The following is a 27165-nucleotide window of genomic DNA, read 5'->3' as shown; positions in this document are numbered from 1 at the left end:
TCTCTCTGTGTCTCTCTCTCTCTCATGATCTGCAGAGCTGTGCTGTCCTCCAAATGTGTTCTGAAGGTCACACGTCACTACAAGTGTTTATATTTGATATCAGTACTAAAGGTACCAAATAAATTCTACCTGTAGATGAGTAAAAGATAACACGCTGTCCATTTCTGTACCAATAACAGCACAGTGGAGAGATACATTTATTTATTTAACAACTCAGGCAGTTAATACTGTTTCTCAGTATAGGACAGCGGTGGAAAGTAAGAAAGGACATTTACTTAAGTACTGTACATAAGTACAATTTTGAGGTACTTTACTTGAGTATTTCCGATTTCCAATACTTTTACTTCTACTTCACTACATCTCAGAGGCAAATATTGTACTTTTACTCCACTACAATTATTTAAAAACTTTAATTACTTTATAGATTGTGATTATTATCACAAAACATTAGACTATTGGAAAATAGCCGATTTTCACAGGTTTTTGTACATTTGAAAACTTGAAATTGGACATTTCTGCATAATGAGTAAGTACATTTTGATGCCAATACTTTTCTACCTTTTAGTACATTTTGAACCTGGACTTTTACTTAAGTAAACCACCACTGGGTGCAGTTTTATGGCTGACTAGACTAGAGGACGGAACAACCTCTGATGCCTGATTTATCGCTTGCCAACATTAACAACAACTTCACTCATTTTCAACTCCTCTTCATAATATAGGCTGATTGGTCCTCGCTAATGTTCATGATACTCAGTCTTTGTCTAGGAGGACTGTGGAGGAATTACCCTGTGGAGACTTCAGAAATCTGCCTACCGGTGACATTATGGTTAGGCAGGTTATTTTATTATTATTTTTTGTATTAAATATTTGTATTACCGTGAGAATATTATAGAATGCAAACTTTCCCGGAATAGAAAGCCTGCTGTTTCTATTAGCTTGGATTCCCCATTGATTATGTCACTTGTAGGCGGGTTTTTGAACTTTCCACAGCCCTCTTCTGAGACACTAGACACTGATTTATACACCATTGTCGCCCACCAAACATGGTCGATCTACAATGAAGTGCAAGGTACAGATATACAAGGCTTGTATATCTGCTATAACAGGCAGTTAAGAGGTTGCTTCCTGATCGGACTGGGGGGACAGTTAAGTGATAATTAGCACTTTTTAATATATATATACATAAAGACCAGCATCAAACGTAAATGTATAAAGACCATTACATTATCAAAAGTAATCAACAAACTATAGGCCTACTATAAGAACTGGTCAAACTTTGGCCAACTTGTAAAATAAGAAAGAGGCAAAGAAAGCGCTTATAGCCGATCTACAAGTTTAAAACACAAGGCGTTGGGAGCTTGTAGATTGGCTATTATTACAATATTTATCTGTAGATGGCTATTATTACAATATTTATCTGTAGATGGCTATTATTACAATATTTATCTGTAGAACACAGTCAAACAAAATGTAATGCCTCAACTCCTACAATTCCAAGTGGGGGTTCACACAGTTCAAATATGATTATTTTGGGTGGTCATAGCCTGAAAAGGGAGGGCCTGGTCCCCCCCCCCCATGGTGCAGAGCTTCATCATGGGGCTTTTTCACTGTATCTGAATTTCCAGAGCGGAGGGAATGGGTGGAGGTCGGTGGTTTCAAGAGTTCCGAGGAGCATTGCTGTGATTAGGAGGGAGCTAAACCTTGTACTCCATCCTAAAGAAGACGGGAAGCCAGTGTAGACTCGGGAGCATCATTTTTTCGCACTCTCATCAGGATCCTATCTGTAGTGGGGCTTCTGGATGCTCATGTTAGCCATCCCAATGAGAGGTGTATTGTTCTGACTGTAGTCTGTAGTGGGGCTTCTCTGGATGCTCATGTTAGCCATCCCAATGAGAGGTGTATTGTTCTGACTGTAGTCTGTAGTGGGGCTTCTGGATGCTCATGTTAGCCATCCCAATGAGAGGTGTATTGTTCTGACTGTAGTCTGTAGTGGGGCTTCTCTGGATGCTCATGTTAGCCATCCCAATGAGAGGTGTATTGTTCTGACTGTAGTCTGTAGTGGGGCTTCTGGATGCTCATGTTAGCCATCCCAATGAGAGGTGTATTGTTCTGACTGTAGTCTGTAGTGGGGCTTCTGGATGCTCATGTTAGCCATCCCAATGAGAGGTGTATTGTTCTGCCTGTAGTCTGTAGTGGGGCTTCTGGATGCTCATGTTAGCCATCCCAATGAGAGGTGTATTGTTCTGACTGTAGTCTGTAGTGGGGCTTCTGGATGCTCATGTTAGCCATCCCAATGAGAGGTGTATTGCAATAGGCTATAGTCAAGCCTTGAGGAGACGAGTAGACACGTTTTTGGACATCTGACAGGGTGAGTGTGAGACGGAATCTGGCTAGAGAGATAGGTTTGCATACTTCTGTCTCATTAGTTACTTTGTAACTCTTTGTATCTCTGTAAAGCGCCTTTATATAAATGCACCATTTAAACTATGGTTTTCAAACTAATAGCCTATTTGAAAATAGCAGTAGCCTATACATATCAGCTTTCTAAAAAATATACTTAAATATCTGTACATTGAAACTATACAAATTATAGGATGCCAGGTCTCCAAATGACCATGGCATCTGGCATCAAAAAATAAAGGAATACAAAGTTCAGATCATATAGGTCTGAGAGTTGAGGGTACATCAGTTGATCAGTCTTCAGTTGATCAGTCTTTCTACATCAGGCTTCTCCACACAATAGGCCTACCTGTAGGCTGTGATCCTAGAAAAGGTCATATAGAATTAAGGAGTGGCACTAATATAATCAGTTTTCTTTTCGTTAACAGTTAACATTTAACTGCAAAACTTCACCAGTTACTTATTTTAAGAAATGTCGTTTATCATGAGTGAACAGGGAAGCTGGCCAGTGCCACATTTAGTGTGGATCTTCTACACTATAAGGCCAGGGTGCTAATTTGTGACTGATTGTCTTCTACTCGGTGATAGAATAGAAGAAAGTATGCAAAATAAATTATCATAATTTCTGCATTGATTGATTGATTGAAATATTTATTAACAGTACATTTCAAGCACAAACTCAATACAAAGACTGTTAACTGTGAGTGGACGACCCAATTAAGCATTACACTTGTTTACAACAGGGTCCACCTTGTTCAATTCATCAAAATTGACTGCATGACTGCGTTTGTAAAAGAGAGGGGTTTGTGACAGACTACTTTATAATTATTATTATTATTATTCAATGACACACTTCAATGTTCACGATTTAGTGTATTGCTTTAATTTTCAAGATATGTTCGACATCTTCACGTCATAGCTGCGTCGCAATCATTTACATACAGGGCCTCGAGCTGCTTTTTTTTGCAGGTTGTCACTCAGGACCCCATTGCCCGGATGGACAGTCGCGCTTTGATTGGCTAGTTGATTGTCAGGAAACCCTGCTTTCTTGTCAGTCAATTTACATTTACAGTAGGCTACTAGGCCTACACAAACGTGACAAACTGAAACTAGTTTACCGGTAGATTAAACTATAGTTAACGTTGGCGGTATCAATATATAATAATTCCTCTTCAAATATGTAACAACAGCCAGGGGGGAAACGTGAGAACTACGAAGTCTTCTCCAGCGGCAGCGCCAGTGGCACCACTGCACTAACCCCAGGCAGCGGTGGCCGAACGGTTTGCGGAGCGGTCTTGATATCGGAAGGTTGCTAGTTCGTATCCCTTGACTCCTTCAAAACCGCTCTCAAAGGGCACCTACGGATGGCTGCAATTCGAAACTGGCCTCTGTAAAATCTGAATCCCCCCCACCCACCCACCCCATTTTCCCTCACTGTATATTGTATCTTTTCCCTTTTTTGCTTCCCATATGATGAATTCCTGTTCTGTTCTTTAGCTACATAGAAATGTCTATTTGTATGTCTCTAAATGTTTGTATGTCTTTAAATGTTTTGATGAATTGAACAATGTGGACCCTGTTGTAAACAAGTGTAATGCTTAATTGGGTCGTCCACTCACAGTTGACAGTCTTTGTATTGAGTTTGTGCTTAAAATGTACTGTAAATTCTACAAACTGTTAATAAATATATCCCCGGAATCAATCAATCCCCGGACCGGCACGTTAAAATTACCACCGCTGAAGTGCCCTTGGACAAGGCATTGAACCCCTACCATGAAATGTTCTATGAGCAGGGCCTGACTGTAAAATAAAGTCCAGTTACCCTGGGTAAACATAGTACCTTTCCTTTCCTTAGTCCAGTTACCCTGGGTAAACATAGTACCTTTCCTTTCCTTAGTCCAGTTACCCTGGGTAAACATAGTACCTTTCATTTCCTTAGTCCAGTTACCCTGGGTAAACATAGTACCTTTCCTTTCCATAGTCCAGTTACCCTGGGTAAACGTAGTACCTTTCCTTTCCTTAGTCCAGTTACCCTGGGTAAACATAGTACCTTTCCTTTCCTTAGTCCAGTTACCCTGGGTAAACATAGTACCTTTCCTTTCCTTAGTCCAGTTACCCTGGGTAAACATAGTACCTTTCATTTCCTTAGTCCAGTTACCCTGGGTAAACATAGTACCTTTCCTTTCCATAGTCCAGTTACCCTGGGTAAACGTAGTACCTTTCCTTTCCTTAGTCCAGTTACCCTGGGTAAACATAGTACCTTTCCTTTCCTTAGTCCAGTTACCCTGTGTAAACATAGTACCTTTCCTTTCCTTAGTCCAGTTACCCTGGGTAAACATAGTACCTTTCCTTACTTTCCCACTAACCTCACAGGAGCCAGGAGTCATTATGCTTTCCGCAAATATCCTGAGGGTGAGGAATACCCGAGGAAAGGTTTCTAATTACTGTTCTGTGCTAATATCCTGCCTAGAGCCCGCCCACTGTCCATGCACAAGAGCACAGGCCTTTTTCGTATCCGCTCTACACCGGATATTCCAACCGCAAAGCTAATCGGTCTTCCTCAGTCAGAGCAACTGTTGCCAGATTTTGCGATAGAATAAGCAACCGAGTCTATGAAAACAAGCCCAAAAGAAGCGGCTACATTATTCGTATTCTATTGGCTAAATTGCCTGCTGCAAGTAACAAATCAAATGGCAAATATTTGAAAGGGGTTCCTGGCTGGCACACAATGTTTTCAGAGATGGGGATGAAGTTACTAATGTGGCTGTGGAGACTAGAGAGAGCTGTAGCTCTTTAGTCTCTGGTGGAGCTATTGCCCCCGCGACCTGAATACGGATAAGCAGTTGAAGATATGGATCATGGATGGATGGATGGATGACATGAAAATGTTTGAGATTGAGAATCACTGGGTTTGCTTGCTTGATTTATTGATTGATTGATTGAAACAATTATGTAGAATGGGTACATTTCAAACAAAAGCACTACAAGTCAATACGAGGATAAAACCAGAAAAAGCACAAATTGTTTACATCAGGGTCCTCCATTTTAAATGTAATCAGAACATTTAAAGACATACAAATATACACTTCATGACCACAGGTGAGAGTAGGAACGAAGATTGCTCGGTAGACGGAGAGCTTTGCCTTCTGGCTCAACTGTCTTTTCGTCACAACAGTGCGGTACCGTACAGCGACTGCAATACCGCCCCTGCCGCTCCGATTCTCCGGCTGATCTCCTTCTCCGTCCTCCCCTCACTTGTGAACAAGACTCCGAGATACTTTAACTCCTTCACCTGGGGTAATGCCTCATTCCCTACCCGGACTGCACAATCAGTTTCAAACCATGGCCTCAGATTTGGAGACGCTGATCCTCATCCCAGCCGCCGTACACTCATCTGCGAACCGGTCCAGTGAGAGCTGAAGGTCTTGGACCGATGGTGGCATCAGGACCACATCATCTGCAAAAAGCAGTGATGCAACCTTTAGCTCACCGAGCCGAATACCCTCTCCGCCACGACTTCACAGAAAAAGTTAAACCAAGAGTCACTTGTCCAACGGACAAGTACAATTTAAATGCACTTGTCCGGAAAGATGTAGGCCTATTACTTGTCCCGGACAACCGGACAAGCCTTAATGTCAAGCCCTGCATATCTACTATAGTGCTATGTCTACATGATAAAATGCTATCTAAGTTACATAACGGTAAGTTGGGCCTTTGTTTGCATACGGAGCAGCTGGTGGTTCAATGTGTCAAATGCTGCTGTTAGCGGTCTACATTAGAAGAATGAGGACTGCACTGGGCAGCATGTAGTGCTTCTGTGACTGCAAGGAGTGCGACTTTTTTAAATTTCATTGGTTGCTATTTTATCACATAGGAAAGCTTTGCCTCCAGGATGGAACCTAGATAGGTTATTTTCTTGTGATTTGTGATAATATTGTCATTTGTCACCAACTTTAACTGAGAAGCCGTCGGCAGTGTTCTGTTCACCTCCATGAGGAAATGTAGCTCAGTTCCCACTTTATTTTGTGTGCAGTGGGTGCATAGTCTGTCTTCTTATACTTATAGGGTCAACGACAGATTACAGCATCTTGCAATGGGTCTGGTCCACAAGATTCGATACACCACCAAGATACCCATGTACCTGTCTACATACTTCCTTAATGTTAACGAAGTCCACACCCACAACACCACAGGGAGTTCAACAAACCATGTGCAACCCAGATTCGGCACAAACAAGGGACTAATTTTTTTTCGCTCCTATCCCACCAAAATGTGGAAAGCCCTACCAACAGTCATTAAGACATGCAGATCCCTTGACTCCTTCAAAACCGCTCTCAAAGGGCACCTACGGACGGCTGCAATTCGAAACTTGCCCCCGTAAAATCTGAATCCCCCCCACCCATTTTTTCCCCTCACTGTATATGTTTCTTTTCCCTTTTTACCACCTTCATGATGAATTCCTGTTCTGTTGTTTGGCTTTATAGAAGTGTATATTATTTGTACGTCTTTACATGTTTTAATAAATTGAACAAGGTGGACCCTCTTGTAAACAAGTCTAATGCTTTATTGGGTCGTCCACTCACAGTTAACAGTCTTTGTATTGAGTTGTGCTTGAATTGTACTGTAATTCTGCAAACTGTTAATAAATATTTCAATCAATCAATTCTCTAGGTCTAGGGAGACAGGTCTGCCTACGTATGTGCCTTTCTCAATCGCAAGACTGTACTCACTGAGTCTACCTAGTTAAGGTATTCTGCCACAGTGTATTCTTTGTTTAGAGCCAGATATAGCATTCTAGTTAGTTTACTCTTTGTGTTGCGTTGCTTATAATAAAACCCCAAAGTCGCTTATAATAAGTGAACATGGCAACCCAAATCAGCGCCGCCGACCGTCCCTTCTGCCTATGGGATGGAGACTCGCCCCACACACACACAGCAGCAGCAGCCAGAGGGCAGAGGGATACTAGCGGCCGCGCGCAGGGGAGCCGCCCGCTGAAAGTCGAGGTGTGTAAACTAGTTCATAGCTTTTAGGCTTTCATTCTTCTACCTTTTAGCGCGAGGGTAAGTTCGTTAAGTTCATACACGTCATTTGAGTTTAAACATACGACGTTTTCAACCACTGAGGTAACTAAAAAAAAATGGAAAAGAAAGGGCTCTTCAGGAATCGGGTATTGACGTTGACAGTCTGCTAACGGCTTATAGCCGCGTGCCGCGGAGGCTGCCTGACGTGACCGTGGCGTAATGTATAAACAGGAACTTTTGTTCGCTTTGTTTGTGCCTCGGTAAGGACATGCATTGTGCAGAAATGCGATGCGATGATGTAGCTGTTATTAGCCGCAAATGCTAACCTCCTCCTAACACTTAAACTATAGTGAGTCAGTAGAAGCTAGCTAATAATTATGATGGGCTAATAACAATTGCATAACGTTAAACGTTAGCTCGCTGGCTAAACGGCTGCAGCCGACCTGTGTGTGTTTTAGCTGTGCACTGCAGCGCACGTCTTACTGTCGGTTAGCGGTGGAAAAAACAACTTTAAATGGTTCATAATTTGGGACATTGTTTTGACAGCTAAAGGGAGGTTGTGTTTTCGGGGGGGGGAGAAGAGAAGCCTGTTTTGGTGGAGAAAGGACAAAGTGAGTGACACCTCCTTCGGGCCAATGGCAGGTCACGGGTGTGTCATTTCACATCATTTCCGGTGCGGAGAGGCCAATGAAATCGTCCTTGTAAGCTGTAGTGGGCGGGTCTATGGTCAGAGCAGTGCTGAAGGAGAAATCAGAGTGCTGTTAGTGCGAGTGTGTATTCAACAAGGTCACCACAACACACTGTAAACTCCAGTGTCAACGGGTCCATTTAGCACCATTTGCACACAATCAACACCGATTTGACCGTGTAGAAACACTGCATCCGTATCGGCATGTCCTCATATAACGGATATTCACGTTGTTTACAAAACGGGAGCCCCTGTGAACTCAATCGTTTTGACTGAGTCCCTGCTGTACTTTCGTGCTGACTGATCACGTGTTGTCAGTGCCAGCAACCGCTTTGACTGTCTTTAGATAAATATAGAAAAGAGGAAACATGTGTCTTTAACTTCTGAAGGGTTGAGAGATGGACAAGCAATAGTGAAATTACTTTTTTTTGCCCTAATCCTTATGTTACTTTTGTTACTGACCTCGAGAGAGGACTTGATGTGTGTGTACACACACACACACACACACACACACACACACACACACACAGTCACACACTGCTTGGGTGCCCGCCCCGTGCACACATGTAATGTGACCTGTGTGTGTGTGTGTGGTCTATGTCCATTGGTTTTCAAACCTTACTTTGGCATATGAATAAGGTAATTTTGGTCAACAACAGTATATGTCTCTGGCTCGAGTCACATGGCGTTGCTAAGTGGAGTGTTCAGCTGAAGGTGACATACATACATGTCAGTGGTTGGGTCAATGGTCATGTGACTTACAGTGGTTACATACATACACATGCATGCAGCAGGCTGTCTTTGACACCTGTTGGAAACAATCAACATAAGCAACTCAATGAATCTACAGTACAGTACAGTACAGTACAGTACAGTACAGTACAGTACACTGTCAAGCATGAGCTTCATTCAAGGAAATAACTTTGGTGGTGCACCCTAAGACCAAATGATTGGTAACGTGCATGTTCTCCACCGTCAGTGAGTTGCAACTAGCAAGTAAAGATTACTGTCAAATAAGAGGCAGGACAGCAACATTAGACAGTAAGACTACATTTATACTTGTAGACAGACAGATGGTAGACTATACATTAGACACGTCCATTCACACAGTAGCTTTATATAGATTAGGGGGTGGGGGTCGTGGTGGGTTGGGGGTCACGTAGCCTGACCTAAGCAGAGACATTTCTGGTCTAGAGGGGCGGGTCGCGCCTCAGAAATGCGCGCACCCTGATTGGATCTCATCGATCTGTCCGTCACCCCCGGCCCCTCCTCTCCCCCCTAGTGCAGCGCTACGTCACATCATTTAGAGCGACGCCCACCCGGAAGGGTTGACTCCCACTTTTAGACTGGTTCAGCCCACGGCTTTTTCCAGGCTTTCATCTTTCGCGCAGACGAAATGAAAGCCTGGGTATCGAGGCTAGGGGTCACGAGATCATTTCCGGCGGTCTCCAACCAAAAAGGTTAGGAACCCCTGCTGTGGACAACCTTTCTACAGTCCAAAGCCACAATAGAAACATGAAATGTACTACACACACGCTTTTTTCAAGGAGTATTTGTACGTATCAATCATTTTTTACTGGCTTTTTGTGATTTGCTTTTAAAATAAAAATTGCTCGGAAACCACCAGGAAACCATTTCCAGAAAGACAGATGAGAGATGACTAACTTTATTTGAACACTGTTTATGCTGTAGGCTTTGTCTGCTTGCTGTATTCAAGTACGTCAGTTGTGCAACATTCAGTACAACTCAATTATGCAGTTGGTCTAGGCTTGTGATGTGTGCTGCGGGTGACCCGACAACATTCTCAAGTGGAAACACGTTTACAAAACAAATGCCCATTCCTACTTTCTTGCTTGCTCCATTAACTTCTCTTTCATACTGTTGTCGATGTCACTCTCTCATCTGTTCTTTCTGTAACCTTTGAATCAGCCAATCATTCTCTCTTTCTCTCTCTCTTTCACCCCCAGAGTGGACAGACAGACAGACAGACAGACCAGTCAGCCCTTCGTTCCATCTTTCCTGTTTTTGAAGTGAAACCGGAACCTCTTCTCCTCTCTTCTCTTCCCTCCACCCACCCAGAGGAGGCAGGACGTGAGCCAGCATTGTGTTGGAGTATTACGCAGAGTGCGGTGCATTAAAGGAGTATTACGCAGAGTGCGGTTCATTAAAGACTTGCTGATGCATCGGTTAAGGACTTGTGCCGCGCGGCTGAGGCCGCTCACCGCCTCGCAGGCGGCTCAGACTCTTGGCTCCCAGCCACCACGGCCTATTACAGGCCACGCTGCCTCTGGCTCAACAAGGACGTTTCAGCCAATCAGGCACTACACGGCGCCGGTGGCCTCGGAGCCATTCCTGAACGGAACCAGCGCCAACTATGTAGATGAGATGTACTTTGCCTGGTTGGAGGACCCCAAAAGTGTCCACAAGGTAAGACGCAAAGGAAGGACAGGTGGAGTTACTCGCTGGATGGGATGGGAGGGCTCATTTATTACCTCTGTGAATGAAACCTGTCATTCCCAATCCTGGATGCTGATTGGCCCGTTCTACGTAGGCAATATTCATGTTATACTCATTGATGAATGGAATGTTGGTACCATGTTTTAACATGTTAGAGTCCACATTCAGGTAAGGTACGTTTATTTATAAAGCGCCTTTCAAAACATATGGTACAAAGGTGCTGTGCAAAGACATATGGTACAAAGGTGCTGTGCAACATGTTAGAGTCCACATTCAGGTAAGGTACGTTTATTTATAAAGCGCCTTTCAAAACATATGGTACAAAGGTGCTGTGCAACATGTTAGAGTCCACATTCAGGTAAGGTACGTTTATTTATAAAGCGCCTTTCAAAACATATGGTACAAAGGTGCTGTGCAATAAATAAAATGAAATAGAGCAAGAGCATCACATAGATCAACAATAAAACATAAAACAACAATACAATGCGTTACAGCAGAGCAGTAAATAAAATGCATATAAATACACGGTACATAGACAATATTACAAACCAAAATGCTTACAAAACAAATTGTTTTTTAGCAGCTTTTTAAAGGCATCGACTGACTGCCCTCCTTAGGGCCAGTGGTAGTTCACTCCATAGCGTTGAGAAGGCCTAGACCTGAAGACCTAAGTACTCTCACATTGACCTTGGGGGACAGTAGTTCAGTTAAATAAATTGGAGTGGAGAGCTTTATAATTGTAAAAACAATTCTGCAGTCAATTGGAGAAGCCACAGTAAAGCAGCAAGCACTGGAGTGATATGAGACCTTCTAAAAGTATTCGTTAAAGTCTAGCCGTGTATTGAGGAGCGACTTGGGGTAGTGTTAATGAGCTACAATAATCCAACCGGGAGGAAATAAAAGCATGGATGAAAAGTGTCCAGATCTCGAGGAGATAATAGAACCTAGATCTTTCAGCACACGTTGATGGCTGCTGATCCTGACCTTGCTGCTAGTATAGGTTGCTAATGCTAGTAGAAGACTGCACCAGGAAGAAGATCATCACACAAGATTGTCCATTTAGAGAAGATTGTCATTTAACATTTCTTTGCAGGATGGTTGAAATTATTTGAATAGAAATGTGTATTGGGGCCCGGGGTAGTAAAACATAAAGCAGTAGTGGGCGGGGAATGGGGGGCTTGAACAGGCTGTCACAGACAGGGCTCTATGGTGCAGCTTGAACAGGCTGTCACAGACAGGGCTCTATGGTGCAGCTTGAACAGGCTGTCACAGACAGGGCTCTATGGTGCAGCTTGAACAGGCTGTCACAGACAGGGCTCTATGGTGCAGCTTGAACAGGCTGTCACAGACAGGGCTCTATGGTGCAGCTTGAACAGGCTGTCACAGACAGGGCTCTATGGTGCAGCTTGAACAGGCTGTCACAGACAGGGCTCTATGGTGCAGCTTGAACAGGCTGTCACAGACAGGGCTCTATGGTGCAGCTTGAACAGGCTGTCACAGACAGGGCTCTATGGTGCAGCTTGAACAGGCTGTCACAGACAGGGCTCTATGGTGCAGCTTGAACAGGCTGTCACAGACAGGGCTCTATGGTGCAGCTTGAACAGGCTGTCACAGACAGGGCTCTATGGTGCAGCTTGAACAGGCTGTCACAGACAGGGCTCTATGGTGCAGCTTGAACAGGCTGTCACAGACAGGGCTCTATGGTGCAGCTTGAACAGGCTGTCACAGACAGGGCTCTATGGTGCAGCTTGAACAGGCTGTCACAGACAGGGCTCTATGGTGCAGCTTGAACAGGCTGTCACAGACAGGGCTCTATGGTGCAGCTTGAACAGGCTGTCACAGACAGGGCTCTATGGTGCAGCTTGAACAGGCTGTCACAGACAGGGCTCTATGGCGCAGCTTGAACAGGCTGTCACAGACAGGGCTCTATGGTGCAGCTTGAACAGGCTGTCACAGACAGGGCTCTATGGTGCAGCTTGAACAGGCTGTCACAGACAGGGCTCTATGGCGCAGCTTGAACAGGCTGTCACAGACAGGGCTCTATGGTGCAGCTTGAACAGGCTGTCACAGACAGGGCTCTATGGTGCAGCTTGCTTTGAACAGGCTGTCACAGACAGGGCTCTATGGTGCAGCTTGAACAGGCTGTCACAGACAGGGCTCTATGGTGCAGCTTGCTTTGAACAGGCTGTCACAGACAGGGCTCTATGGTGCAGCTTGAACAGGCTGTCACAGACAGGGCTCTATGGTGCAGCTTGCTTTGCATTATGTTGGCTAGGTAGTTGGTGCACTACTCACACAAATTTGGTCCAAACAAATTAGCGGTTGCTTAGTAACTAGTAACTACATTATTTCAGCAGGATACCCAAAGCCATCCGGTCATTAAATCTAAGGTTGTTGTCTTTTTTGTGAAATATACCTGGTGACCATTTTATAAATGCCATGTGACACATATGATATGAATGAATATTATTTTGACAGAGCTAGGGAGTTAAACTTACGATATCCCCCAGCTGTGACAATATTTATGATATGCCACATAGTTGAGTGACAATATTTATGATATCAGAATCAGAATCAGAATCAGGTTTATTTGTCATTTTTCCAGGCAGAAAAAACGAAATTACGATGTGCTGAGTGCACGGGCCGCAGCAAACATGGGTCGCGCCGCCACATAGTTGAGTGCCATATTGGCTTTTATACAACTTTTTGAACTGAAATGATTGAGGGTCACTGAGACCCCCAGGGTCAGAAGAGGATATATATATATATATATATAGCATGTCAGGTCAGTCATAGGTCGGGTGTGTTGCATCCAGCATTCTGCTTCTAGTCCACATTCCTTTTTTTCCATATTCCATATTTTAATAAGAGCTTAAAAAACATCCTTTCGGATTTCCTTTCACATTTTTACTATATTAAATCAATGTCCTTACTGGAAACTAGCTGCTGTGTTTGGAATGTGAACTGACAGGATTCCTGTAACACTGACTGAGAGGACTCAGGATTCATTGACAGCTCCCCATGTTGCCTTGTGACTAGTTGTGAGTGAGTTTGTAGTAGGACTTCTAGTGATTTTTACTAGTTTACTAGTCGACTAGTTGTTTAACCCATTCTGACCTGAGATCAGATTCATACGAGGTTTCCACTGGACACACACTGGTCTGATTAACCCATTCTGACCTGAGATCAGATTCTAAAAATGTCAGTCGTTCTTCGATCTTTTTCAAAAATAGCAGACCTACAAGCTCGTATCGCGCCACTCGGTGGCGCGATATGAGCTTGTAGATCTGCTATTTTTCAATAGATAAAGCATAACATGATGCCGACACCAAAATGGGTGCCCGGTCAGAATGGGTTAACGACCTATTATGTAAAAAAGAAAAACTTTAAAAAACGTGTTTTTAATGATATCTGAGTGTACATTTAAAAACTGTACATTGGTGACTATAATCTAGCATTCTAGCTGATCTTGAGGCCTACACAAACGTATCAACTACCGTAGTCAACTAGTACCAGCAAGGTGACTAGTGGATTGAATAGATTGAATAGACTAGTTGAATAGTCGACTAGTTGCTTAAAGCCCTAGCCTAGTTTGTAGATCGTCTCTCTTCAGTGAAGTTAAATTAATGTGGACAGTTACAGACAAAACAAAAACAATCCCCCACCCGCCCACATGGAACTTTGACACCTTCTCATTTATCCCATTGATTGATTGAAATATTTATTAACAGTTTGTAGAATTTACAGTACATTTTAAGCACAGCGCAGCGCCCTCTAGAGGAGACTATGATGCTGTGGGCCTGGTGGCGCAGCGCCCTCTAGAGGAGACTATGATGCTGTGGGCCTGGTGGCGCAGCGCCCTCTAGAGGAGACTATGATGCTGTGGGCCTGGTGGCGCAGCGCCCTCTAGAGGAGACTATGATGCTGTGGGCCTGGTGGCGCAGCGCCCTCTAGAGGAGACTATGATGCTGTGGGCCTGGTGGCGCAGCGCCCTCTAGAGGAGACTATGATGCTGTGGGCCTGGTGGCGCAGCGCCCTCTAGAGGAGACTATGATGCTGTGTGAATTGTGCTGACTGAGGCAGTCGACACCCAGACCATGTGAAGGTCACTCAGCTAGGCTAATAATAACCTGTTGAATGTATGTACCCACATGCCCATGACCACCACCCATGACCCATGACCCATGACCCATGCCCATGACCACCACCCATGACCCATGAGTGAGTGAATTCCAGTAACCACGGGGTATGGTCAATCAATGGAACGAATGTGAGAGTTTTACATTTACAGTAGATGGATTTACATTGGATTTAAGAGGCCGCTAGAAGGCCACAATAAAAATAAAAAATTGAAATATACAAGCATGGCATTTTAACATAACTGGCATTTGCAAGTCTTGCTTGAGTCTCAGCCAGTGTTAGGATCACCACCAGGGATCAGTTTGAGTCTCAGCCAGTGTTAGGATCACCACCAGGGATCAGTTTGAGTCTCAGCCAGTGTTAGGATCACCACCAGGGATCAAAGGGTCAAAACCCCAACAAAAACTACAAAACAGGAGTAACCAGGACGTGTTCACAGGAGAAGATACAAAGTGTAATATATATATATAGGTGCATTATTTAATTAAGCCAACTCCAACAGTTTAGACCATGCAAGGTGTTTCTGCCCTGATGAAGACCTTGCATGGTCGAAACAAAAGGTTTTGAATCTGAATAAAGGGCAAGCATTCTTCTACTAATACCACTGTGTTTCAAACACAAACCTTGCCTTTAAGTGTGTGTGTGTGTGTGTGTGTGTGTGTGTGTGTGTGGTTCAAGGTTCTTTATTATTTGTCTCCCGAGGAAGAAATGTGTCTTAGACAAAGGGCCCGCATGCAAGCGTAGCCCTTATGTCCATGTCCTTATGTCCATGTCGCCCTTATGTCCATGTCGCCGCAGTGCAGCGTTAAAATACATCTTTCTTGCATCAAAGAAGCGACCGCCCTCTTCAAGAGGCAAGCAAAGTGTGTGTGTGTGTGTGTGTGTGTGTGTGTGTGTGTGTGTGTGTGGTGGAGTGGCAGGGAGTTGGTGAGTCATGTGTCTGCCACGTCCTCTTTCCACACACTGATGGAACATGACACACCCTTTGTAGCGGCTCCTAGCCAGCAGAAATATGACAACGCTCCAACAGATGTCTTTAAGGTAGTTTTATTTCGTCCCATTTGACACCGTGAAAAACTGTAACACAAAACATACAAATATTCTCTTAAACACAATGCAATATGAACTATGAATGTCCTTGTTGTGACTGTTGTCGGTCAATCATGACTTCCGGGTATGTGTAAACAAACACAATGAAACTTAAACAAACAATCGACGGAACTACAACACTTATTTACAAACACAGAAACCAACAACATGCAACGTACCGTGTGCGCCTTCTGCCGATTCTTTTAGGAGCTACTCGACATTCTCTTATATTTATATTTAAGGACACTCTTTCTGGCGTTAGCAGAGCTCCTCTCTCAACCCTGCGACTCAGCTTGAAACTGCCTGAGCCAGCTCACACCGGTGCCATTAATGCTACTCACAGGCTCTTCCTGCACGCCCTCAACACGTCATAATTAACCAGGCATTAAGGACCAGGCACCACACACGGCATGCACATACAATTTGTACCCAAAAATGTTCCCATATGCAATAAAAATAGAATAGAAAATAGATAGAAAATAGAATAGCAAATAGAAATAGAAAGGTACAAAATACCCATTGCTGGGACAGTTACACTCTTTATACTAAAGTCTAGTTTAGATGTTCTGATGGAACATGACACACCCTTTATACTAAAGTCTAGTTTAGATGTTCTGATGGAACATGACACACCCTTTATACTAAAGTCTAGTTTAGATGTTCTGATGGAACATGACACACCCTTTATACTAAAGTCTAGTTTAGATGTTCTGATGGAACATGACACACCCTTTATACTAAAGTCTAGTTTAGATGTTCTGATGGAACATGACACACCCTTTATACTAAAGTCTAGTTTAGATGTTCTGATGGAACATGACACACCCTTTATACTAAAGTCTAGTTTAGATGTTCTGATGGAACATGACACACCCTTTATACTAAAGTCTAGTTTAGATGTTCTGATGGAACATGACACACCCTTTATACTAAAGTCTAGTTTAGATGTTTTGCGCTACTTGGCTCTGTTGTGATTACTTTACTTTGCCCTCTGGGCAACCACACTATAGGCAGCAATTACCCAATTTAAATTATCTTTTCTGTGTAAACATTTTTGGGGTCCCTGTGACGTGATGGGGGTCAATACATCATCATTATAATGTACTTGTGCACGACTCAAAGCTTGAAATTGTCAGTTCAACCACATTTGCAATTCCTCTTAAATGTGACTGTGAAGTCAAACAAGACTGATTATTTGTTAAAAGTCTGGACATTTTTAACTGTAGTCTATGTACTTAAAGTGGCTTACATTGTCAGTGAGTCAGTGACACACTAATCTAATTGCTAATTGGAGAGTAATTCTCAGATACAGTATATGTAGTATTAATGAGATCATAGTCCTGAGGCAGATAAGATAAAAATGCACTTGAATGTCCCCGACTCCCATGGGGAGATTGATTAGTTCTTCTGAAGATTACCACTCTGCCCATACCCATAGTGATGCATGCATTATTTGGCAGGGCTTGTCTGCTGAACAAAACAACTTGAGACTGGATGTCTAGATCAAGATTATTACTTGTGCAAGCAGAGCGCGCAAGTAATAATTTCGCCCAGTCTGTGTGCACCGTGCCAGCCAACCCGCCATTTGATGTGTATGCAAATAAAACAGCAAAATTGTGCCTGGTTTGCTGGGACCAGATTACATAAATGACCATATGTCTTACGTCATCATTTAGAGCTAGTCATACGTATACTATATACATAATCAGTAAAATAAAATAGCAAATTGTGCCTGATTTGCTGCGAGTACATGGTGTGTATATTTATGACTAGCTCTCAATGATGATGTAAGAAATATGGTCATTTATGTAATCTGGTCCCAGCAAACCAGGCACAAATCTGCTGTTTTATTTGCATACGCATCAAGTGGCGGGTTGGCTGGCACGTTTATTTTTGGCACAAAGTAACCACAGTATACCGCTAATCAACTTACATCTACATACTCTATATAGTATATGTATACGTATGTCTTACGTCATCATTTAGAGCTAGTCATACGTATACTATATACATAATCAGTAAAATAAAATAGCAAATTGTGCCTGATTTGCTGGGACCAGAGTACATGGTGTGTATATGTATGACTAGCTCTCAATGATGACGCGCAAAGTAACCACAGTATACCGCTAATCAACTTACAACTACATACTCTATATAGTATATGTATAACTGCTCTCAATGATAACGTAAGTAATACAACATTATGTTTCTGGGGTGTATAAAAGTAACGATAGTGTCAAAAGTTAACAATAAAGCTTAACGTTAGTGTAGTGTGCAAAAACTACAGTGTGGCGTGCATACACATTTACAGCAGTCGAAAGTACTTGCGCGCTCTGCTTGCGCACTAGTTGGCCATTTAAGTATGCACTCGACAGAGTGCAGTTCTAGTTAACTTTTGCGTTCAAAACGGTTATGGTCTCTCTCTCAATCTTGGTCAAGGGAGATGTTGATTTGTTCGTGACACTGGATGAAATTGCTATTCCTGCTGATGGTCACAGCATTTTGTGGCGACAGTGGATTGGAGGTACATCTGGCCAGTTCGTTGGTACTTTGCGTTCCTGCATCGTTCTTGAGTACATGATCCACCCACGTATGTTAGTGTTAGTACAGGAAATCTCTGGAAAATGCAGGATCAAACTAATTGCAAAAAAACTCATCTGATTTGGCATCTTCGATATATCCTGAATAACAGAAAAAAGGTTGCCTGGAAATGTGGGAACGATTCTACAAATGTCTTCTAAATCCTGACAGTTTTCTGAAAAACCCTATGTTTCTGTCAGTGGTTCTCAAACATTTTCATGTCAAGGACTCCCAAGATTATATGTAATTGTCCACCGACCCCCATTTGAAAATGTGTTGTTCCAGGGACACCCCAGAAGCAAATGTTTGAGTTAAATACTTTGGCTCTGAAAGAATATATATTCAAAGATTTGTGTCACATTTTCACGATTTTTCAAAAATAGCAGACCTACTAGCTCGTAGTGTGGCACTCGGTGCCAATGGCACCGAGTGGTTTCAATGGATAATGTATAACAATACTTAACCCATTCTGACCGGGCAGGCGGGCACCCATTTTGGTGTCAGCATCATGTTATGCTTTAGCTATTGAAAAATAGCAGATCTACAAGCTCATATCGCGCCACCGAGTGGCGCGATACAAGCTTGTAGGTCTGCTATTTTTGAAAAATCGAAGAGCGACTGACATTTCTAGAATCTGATCTCAGGTCAGAATTGGTTAATCAGACCAGTGTGTGTCCAGTGGAAACCTCGTATGAATCTGATCTCGGGTCAGAATGGGTTAAAACACCAAAAGGGATTCTCGCCCAAAATGGGTTAAAGCATAAGGAAATCTAGAAAATATCTGCCTTACTGTATATAGGATGTCTATCATACTGTACAGGCTATTTTCAACACTTTCCCTTCAGACAATACTAGGCAAACTTTTTTTTCTGTTATTCAGGATGTATTCCTGTGCTTGTTCCACGTGTCCACCGCATAGTCCAGGACAGGTCTGTCAGGACTACCTTGGGCTGTCGTCTCGACCTCCTTGGTGTTAGCCCATTCTGACCTGAGATCAGATTCAAACGAGGTTTCCACTGGACACACACTGGTCTGATTAACCCATTCTGACCTGAGATCAGATTCTAAAAATGTCAGTCGTTCTTCGATTAAAAAAAATATATAGCAGACCTACAAGCTCGTATCGCGCCACTCGGTGGCGCGATATGAGCTTGTAGATCTGCTATTTTTCAATAGCTAAAGCATGACATGATGCCGACACCAAAATGGGTGCCCGGTCAGAATGGGTTAAGAGTAAAACCAAGATCCTGCTCTCGTCCACTGATGGCCTATACCAGACCAAAGTATTGATCGGCTGTCAAATAAAATCAATAGAGGAGGCTGAACAAACAGCCAAAAAGGACACGCACATCTATATACTAGGCTGGGTGCTGGATCTAAATAAAGTCACACAAATCACGCCGAATTAGTTAAATGTCCACCAGAAACAGACCGTATCAAATATGAGTGACCATCGTAAACGATACTACTGAGCCACCTCCCCGACAATATCACAGACGGTTTGTTTATCATTTGGACCGCGATTCTTATATTTGACTGTTCTAAGATGACCCACTGTTGTTCTCCATAGAGAAATGACTTCTGAATGAGGGTTGCAGAACCTCATCAGAACCCTGATCATGAGTGAGTGACGTCAGTACTTGGGGACTTATGAATAATTCAAATTCAATTTCAGTTGGTAGAGAAGAGACGGTTCCCTGAGACTGATGCTTGTTTGGAAGTATTGAAACAATTGCTGCCATAAAGTGTGCATGTGTGCGTGTGTGAGACTTAGAGTATATATATGAATAGAGAAGGCACCCAGAGGAAATCTTGAGGCGAAATGGACATAGTGGCCGAATGAAGGTATTGCAGCCTGGCCCCAAACACATGAACGCGCTGTCCGTTGACTAACATTGTACACGTTCACGACGGACGACGCTCGTGCGCGTTCAACGGCAGCGCGTTCATGTGTTTGGGGCCACTCACCATTGCAATCCGTCCCAGAATGCACTCTGTTCCTACCCGGAAGGAGGAGTGAATCCGCCTCATGCGCTTTTGAGCAACTTAATGCAAGTGGATAGGAGGAGAACTCGGGTGTGTAGATATATAACTCTATGGTGTGAGAGAGTGGCATAATGTGGTTCTCAACAGTAAAGTATCACCACACATGATCTGTTCTGCCGAAATGAAATCCTGGTGAATGCCTAACATCTGGTCCTCTCTCCTCTCCCCCCTCCTCTGCAGTCGTGGGATGTATTTTTTCGCAATGCCAATGCCGGGGCCCCTCCGGGCGCCGCCTACCAGAGTCCCTTGTCCCTGACGCTGCCAGCAGGGATGCCCAGCGCCATGGGGACCCAAACCAACGTCGACAAAATGGTAGAAGACCACCTGGCTGTGCAGTCGCTCATCAGAGCTTATCAGGTAGCGCACAGACACCAGAAACACATTCTCTGGTCGGATGTATTGTGTCAAAAAAACGCAATGCATCAAGTCTATATATACTTTATTTAATTGTGATGAATTCTATATCCTGGATGTGTACAAACGGATTCACTTAAATATACACAAGGGCTGATGAAAACGTTATAGTGAAATGTATCACAGGTGGATTATACAGAGGTTCTTTAACAGACTGTTATACTTACACTTGCATTTTCAATGCACCTTTTGTGATCAGATGTGCCAGATCCAAGGTTCCAAACTCAACTGTGTCTGCAAACTTTGTCCACAACACTGTTTCCCAATATATATAAACAAAAACAGTGAATTCTACAATTTAAAGGGCTCACACTTGTTGGTTTCCTGTGGTTTCATCAAACTGATCAGTAAAAATATATATTTTCAGATGAATAGGTTGATTTGACAGCATGCATCTCCATGATGTATTATCCTATCACTCACCAGAAACATGGCTGCTTTTTGATTCCATAAAAAAAGCATCTTAATTTGCATTCAACATGCATTGACGGGACATGGAAGCATATCGCATACAGATGGAGAGGAGACGAGAGGAGCTTTGGTGGAATCACGGGCAGTCTAAAGGCTAGAGCAGCATAAATGAGGCTAATCCAAGGCAAGCCTGTGTGTTTTGTCAGAAAGGAAAGTTTTAAGCCTACTCTTAAAGGTATATTCAGTGATTTCACTCAAAAAACCTTAGGTTTCGTTTTTGGCTGTGGGACCCAGCCTTTCGTCCAATCAGGATAGAGAGTCAAAAACGAAACCTAAGGTTTTTTGACCCCCAGGGGTTAACTGGGGACAGGGAGGAACTCCTTATATGGCCAGCACACTCTATAGTAGAGAGGATTATCACAACAAAACAAAAAAATAAGTGATATTTGAATTAAGTGAAATCACTGAATATACCTTTAAAAATGTACTGTAGTACAAGTTTCCACCGGTGGTGAGGAGGCTCTCTGCTTCCCCTTATTGTACTTTTGGAGATTCTAGGATTTCTGGGAGCGCAGTTTGCACAATGTAAAGCAGTGGGTTCCCTTGAGGGAGTCCCCAGCTAAAGGATGGTTAGGAAACAGATGGATTCTTATGGGTCTGTAACTTAGAGAGTGTACAAATGGAACCAGATGGACTCTTATGGGTCTGTAACTTAGAGAGTGTACAAATGGAACCAGATGGACTCTTATGGGTCTGTAACTTAGAGAGTGTACAAATGGAACCAGATGGACCCTTATGGGTCTGTAACTTAGAGAGTGTACAAATGGAACCAAATGGACTCTTATGGGTCTGTAACTTAGAGAGTGTACAAATGGAACCAGATGGACCCTTATGGGTCTGTAACTTAGAGAGTGTACAAATGGAACCAAATGGACTCTTATGGGTCTGTAACTTAGAGAGTGTACAAATGGAACCAGATGGACTCTTATGGGTCTGTAACTTAGAGAGTGTACAAATGGAACCAGATGGATTCTTATGGGTCTGTAACTTAGAGAGTGTACAAATGGAACCAAATGGACTCTTATGGGTCTGTAACTTAGAGAGTGTACAAATGGAACCAGATGGACTCTTATGGGTCTGTAACTTAGAGAGTGTACAAATGGAACCAAATGGACTCTTATGGGTCTGTAACTTAGAGAGTGTACAAATGGAACCAAATGGACCCTTATGGGTCTGTAACTTAGAGAGTGTACAAATGGAACCAAATGGACTCTTATGGGTCTGTAACTTAGAGAGTGTACAAATGGAACCAAATGGACTCTTATGGGTCTGTAACTTAGAGAGTGTACAAATGGAACCAGATGTATTCTTATGGGTCTGTAACTTAGAGAGTGTACAAATGGAACCAAATGGACTCTTATGGGTCTGTAACTTAGAGAGTGTACAAATGGAACCAAATGGACTCTTATGGGTCTGTAACTTAGAGAGTGTACAAATGGAACCAAATGGACCCTTATGGGTCTGTAACTTAGAGAGTGTACAAATGGAACCAAATGGATTCTTATGGGTCTGTAACTTAGAGAGTGTACAAATGGAACCAGATGGACTCTTATGGGTCTGTAACTTAGAGAGTGTACAAATGGAACCAAATGGACTCTTATGGGTCTGTAACTTAGAGAGTGTACAAATGGAACCAAATGGACTCTTATGGGTCTGTAACTTAGAGAGTGTACAAATGGAACCAAATGGATTCTTATGGGTCTGTAACTTAGAGAGTGTACAAATGGAACCAAATGGACTCTTATGGGTCTGTAACTTAGAGAGTGTACAAATGGAACCAGATGGACTCTTATGGGTCTGTAACTTAGAGAGTGTACAAATGGAACCAAATGGACTCTTATGGGTCTGTAACTTAGAGAGTGTACAAATGGAACCAGATGGACTCTTATGGGTCTGTAACTTAGAGAGTGTACAAATGGAACCAAATGGACTCTTATGGGTCTGTAACTTAGAGAGTGTACAAATGGAACCAAATGGACTCTTATGGGTCTGTAACTTAGAGAGTGTACAAATGGAACCAAATGGACTCTTATGGGTCTGTAACTTAGAGAGTGTACAAATGGAACCAGATGGACCCTTATGGGTCTGTAACTTAGAGAGTGTACAAATGGAACCAGATGGATTCTTATGGGTCTGTAACTTAGAGAGTGTACAAATGGAACCAAATGGACTCTTATGGGTCTGTAACTTAGAGAGTGTACAAATGGAACCAAATGGACCCTTATGGGTCTGTAACTTAGAGAGTGTACAAATGGAACCAAATGGACTCTTATGGGTCTGTAACTTAGAGAGTGTACAAATGGAACCAAATGGACTCTTATGGGTCTGTAACTTAGAGAGTGTACAAATGGAACCAAATGGACCCTTATGGGTCTGTAACTTAGAGAGTGTACAAATGGAACCAAATGGACTCTTATGGGTCTGTAACTTAGAGAGTGTACAAATGGAACCAAATGGACTCTTATGGGTCTGTAACTTAGAGAGTGTACAAATGGAACCAAATGGACTCTTATGGGTCTGTAACTTAGAGAGTGTACAAATGGAACCAAATGGATTCTTATGGGTCTGTAACTTAGAGAGTGTACAAATGGAACCAAATGGACCCTTATGGGTCTGTAACTTAGAGAGTGTACAAATGGAACCAAATGGACTCTTATGGGTCTGTAACTTAGAGAGTGTACAAATGGAACCAAATGGACTCTTATGGGTCTGTAACTTAGAGAGTGTACAAATGGAACCAAATGGATTCTTATGGGTCTGTAACTTAGAGAGTGTACAAATGGAACCAGATGGACTCTTATGGGTCTGTAACTTAGAGAGTGTACAAATGGAACCAAATGGACTCTTATGGGTCTGTAACTTAGAGAGTGTACAAATGGAACCAGATGGACTCTTATGGGTCTGTAACTTAGAGAGTGTACAAATGGAACCAAATGGACTCTTATGGGTCTGTAACTTAGAGAGTGTACAAATGGAACCAAATAGATTCTTATGGGTCTGTAACTTAGAGAGTGTACAAATGGAACCAGATGGACTCTTATGGGTCTGTAACTTAGAGAGTGTACAAATGGAACCAAATGGACTCTTATGGGTCTGTGACTTAGAGAGTGTACAAATGGAACCAAATGGACTCTTATGGGTCTGTAACTTAGAGAGTGTACAAATGGAACCAGATGGATTCTTATGGGTCTGTAACTTAGAGAGTGTACAAATGGAACCAAATGGACTCTTATGGGTCTGTGACTTAGAGAGTGTACAAATGGAACCAAATGGACTCTTATGGGTCTGTAACTTAGAGAGTGTACAAATGGAACCAAATGGACTCTTATGGGTCTGTAACTTAGAGAGTGTACAAATGGAACCAAATGGACCCGTTCAAATTAACTTTGATTTTACAATATACATTGGGGTCCCAGAGATGGGAAATGCCATTAAATGGGGGGCCGTGGCATAATTCAGGTCAAACCGGGGGGCCCGTGAAATGAAAATGGTTGAAAATCACTGCTATAACAATCTCCTCTGATGGGGGTCCTTGACATATATTTTCAAATGGGGGTCCGCAAGCTAATGAGTATCATTTTGGGGGTCCTTGACATGAAAAAGTTTGGGAACCACTGATGTAAAGGGTTTTGGACAAAGACGTTATATAACCCATTCTGACCTGAGATCAGATTCATACGAGGTTTTCCACTGGACACACACTGGTCTGATTAACCCATTCTGACCTGAGATCAGATTCTAAAAAATGTCAGTCGTTCTTCGATTTTTACAAAAATAGCAGACCTACAAGCTCGTATCGCGCCACTCGGTGGCGCGATATGAGCTTGTAGGTCTGCTTCAGAATGGGATAATTAGATGCATTCTTTTCAAGTTGACAATACAGCCAAACATTTTCCAAAGCATACAGTGGTTTGTTTGATATTGCATTCATTATAGTATTAAATTTAACTCGCAGAGACTTGAAACATTCCTCTGTCTGTACATGACGGGAACATTGGGATAAATACAGAATAATCTGGGGGAGATGACTTTGAAGGGACAGTACTGTAGTATTGTCTGTAACAACATATGTATGTACATAAATTCGACATCTTAAAAACATTGAGATCAGCCCTTGTAATAGGACAATAAGAGATACTGGGCTGTATTTTGCGTGTCTTAAGTACCAGGTCTTATTTCCTAACTTGAGTAAACTAAAGACCTGGAGGCGTGATCAATGCCCTTTGGCTATTCTGAGTGGCCAAAGAGCATTGATCACGCCTCCGGGTCTTTCGTTTACTCAAGTTAGGGAATAAGACCTGGTACTTAAGACATGCAAGATACAGCCCATAATCTGATAACACAGCTACTTGTATACTGACGAGTTTGTTTGATATCTACTGTAGGATTTTCGATTGACGGTATATTCAGTGATAATGTATCAATCAATACAATTTCAAGTTCATAGTGCTATTGCTTTTTATAGCAATGGGTTTTTATAATTTTGCGTGTGTGTGTGTGTGTGTGTGTGTGTGTGTGTGTGTGTGAGTGATATTGCTGCTTTCATGCGCTCTCTCCCTCCACCCTCTGCTTTCTCTATTGTTCCCTATCTTGGTCTCTCCTCCATTCCTCTACCCCGCCACCTCGGTCCTCTATTGCAGATCCGCGGGCACCACGTGGCCCAGTTGGACCCTCTCGGCATCATGGATGCCGATCTGGATTCTTGTGTTCCCACGGACATCATCACCTCCTCCGACAAACTGGGTGAGAAACGGATAAACATCTCTCTAGCTCCATTTTGAGCGGGAACCCCTTTTGGTGTTAGCTATTGGAAAATTTAGCAGATCTACAAGCTCGTAGCGCGCCACCGAGTGGCGCGCTACGAGCTTGTAGGTCTGCTATTTTTGAAAAATCGAAGAACGACTGACATAGAAACATAGCTTTTTCAGAAAACTGTCAGGATTTAGAAGACATTTTTAGAATCTGATCTCAGGTCAAAATGGGCTAGCTCCCAGTCCCAGCTCCCCAGCATACCATCTGAATCCCCATCTATCTGAAACCCTCTCATATGCTGGCCAAACCTTGGAGAACATTATCTGTGTTTTAGACCATGGAATGTCTTCATAGAAAGTAACCCCATCTGAAACCCTCTCATATGCTGGCCAAACCTTGGAGAACATTATCTGTGTTTTAGACCATGGAATGTCTTCATAGAAAGTAACCCCATCTGAAACCCTCTCATATGCTGGCCAAACCTTGGAGAACATTATCTGTGTTTTAGACCATGGAATGTCTTCATAGAGACGTTATATCCAGGGTAGTACTTCTAATATAGAATGTTATAAATAAGGCATTGGACAGTCGTTATAGAATGTCATAAATAATACACTGTAATGGATGTTAAAATACACCAGGAAGTAGTGTTTTATAATGCAGTGGTCATAAGACAATGGGTGATTTATTTTATTTTGTTGCTAAAGCCTGAGGTTCCAATTTATCGTTACAACAACCTCCTCTTGGCTTTGTTGTTTCGACAATGACATTTCCTCCTCAACAGAACAGTCTTCGATAACAATAATTATTCTCATTCATAAACGTCTTCGAATGGAACTCCAATTCCAAGGGTGGAGGAGTTGGCTGTAGTGCTGAACTGGAACCTCTGGTTTTAGATGAAGGGTGGAGGAGTTGGCTGTAGTGCTGAACTGGAACCTCTGGTTTTAGATGAAGGGTGGAGGAGTTGGCTGTAGTGCTGAACTGGAACCTCCGGTTTTAGATGAAGGGTGGAGGAGTTGGCTGTAGTGCTGAACTGGAACCTCTGGTTTTAGATGAAGGGTGGAGGAGTTGGCTGTAGTGCTGAACTGGAACCTCCGGTTTTAG

General features: G+C 42.8%; 1 protein-coding gene across 4 annotated transcripts in view; it reads left to right on the top strand.

Moving 5' to 3' along the window:
- Positions 1 to 7327: 7327 nt before the first annotated feature.
- Positions 7328 to 27165, top strand: part of ogdha (oxoglutarate dehydrogenase a) — a 62394-nt gene continuing 42556 nt past the window's right edge. For 2 of the 4 annotated variants that reach the window (XM_083783270.1, XM_083783269.1), the window contains exons 1-4: positions 7328 to 7406; positions 10080 to 10539; positions 20605 to 20781; positions 25950 to 26052. In XM_083783270.1, coding sequence (XP_083639396.1) covers positions 10291 to 10539; positions 20605 to 20781; positions 25950 to 26052 — 529 coding nt within the window. In that variant the 5' untranslated portion in view covers positions 7328 to 7406; positions 10080 to 10290. Of the gene's footprint in view, positions 7464 to 10079; positions 10540 to 20604; positions 20782 to 25949; positions 26053 to 27165 lie in introns of all 4 variants that reach the window. The other 2 variants (XM_083783267.1, XM_083783268.1) reach the window with 2 other exon arrangements.

The sequence above is a fragment of the Protomyctophum parallelum genome (genome assembly GCF_964188405.1).
Source record: "Protomyctophum parallelum genome assembly, chromosome: 15".
In the NCBI taxonomy this organism is placed as follows: Eukaryota; Metazoa; Chordata; class Actinopteri; order Myctophiformes; family Myctophidae; genus Protomyctophum; species Protomyctophum parallelum.
This window is presented reverse-complemented; position numbering and strand designations above follow the sequence as displayed.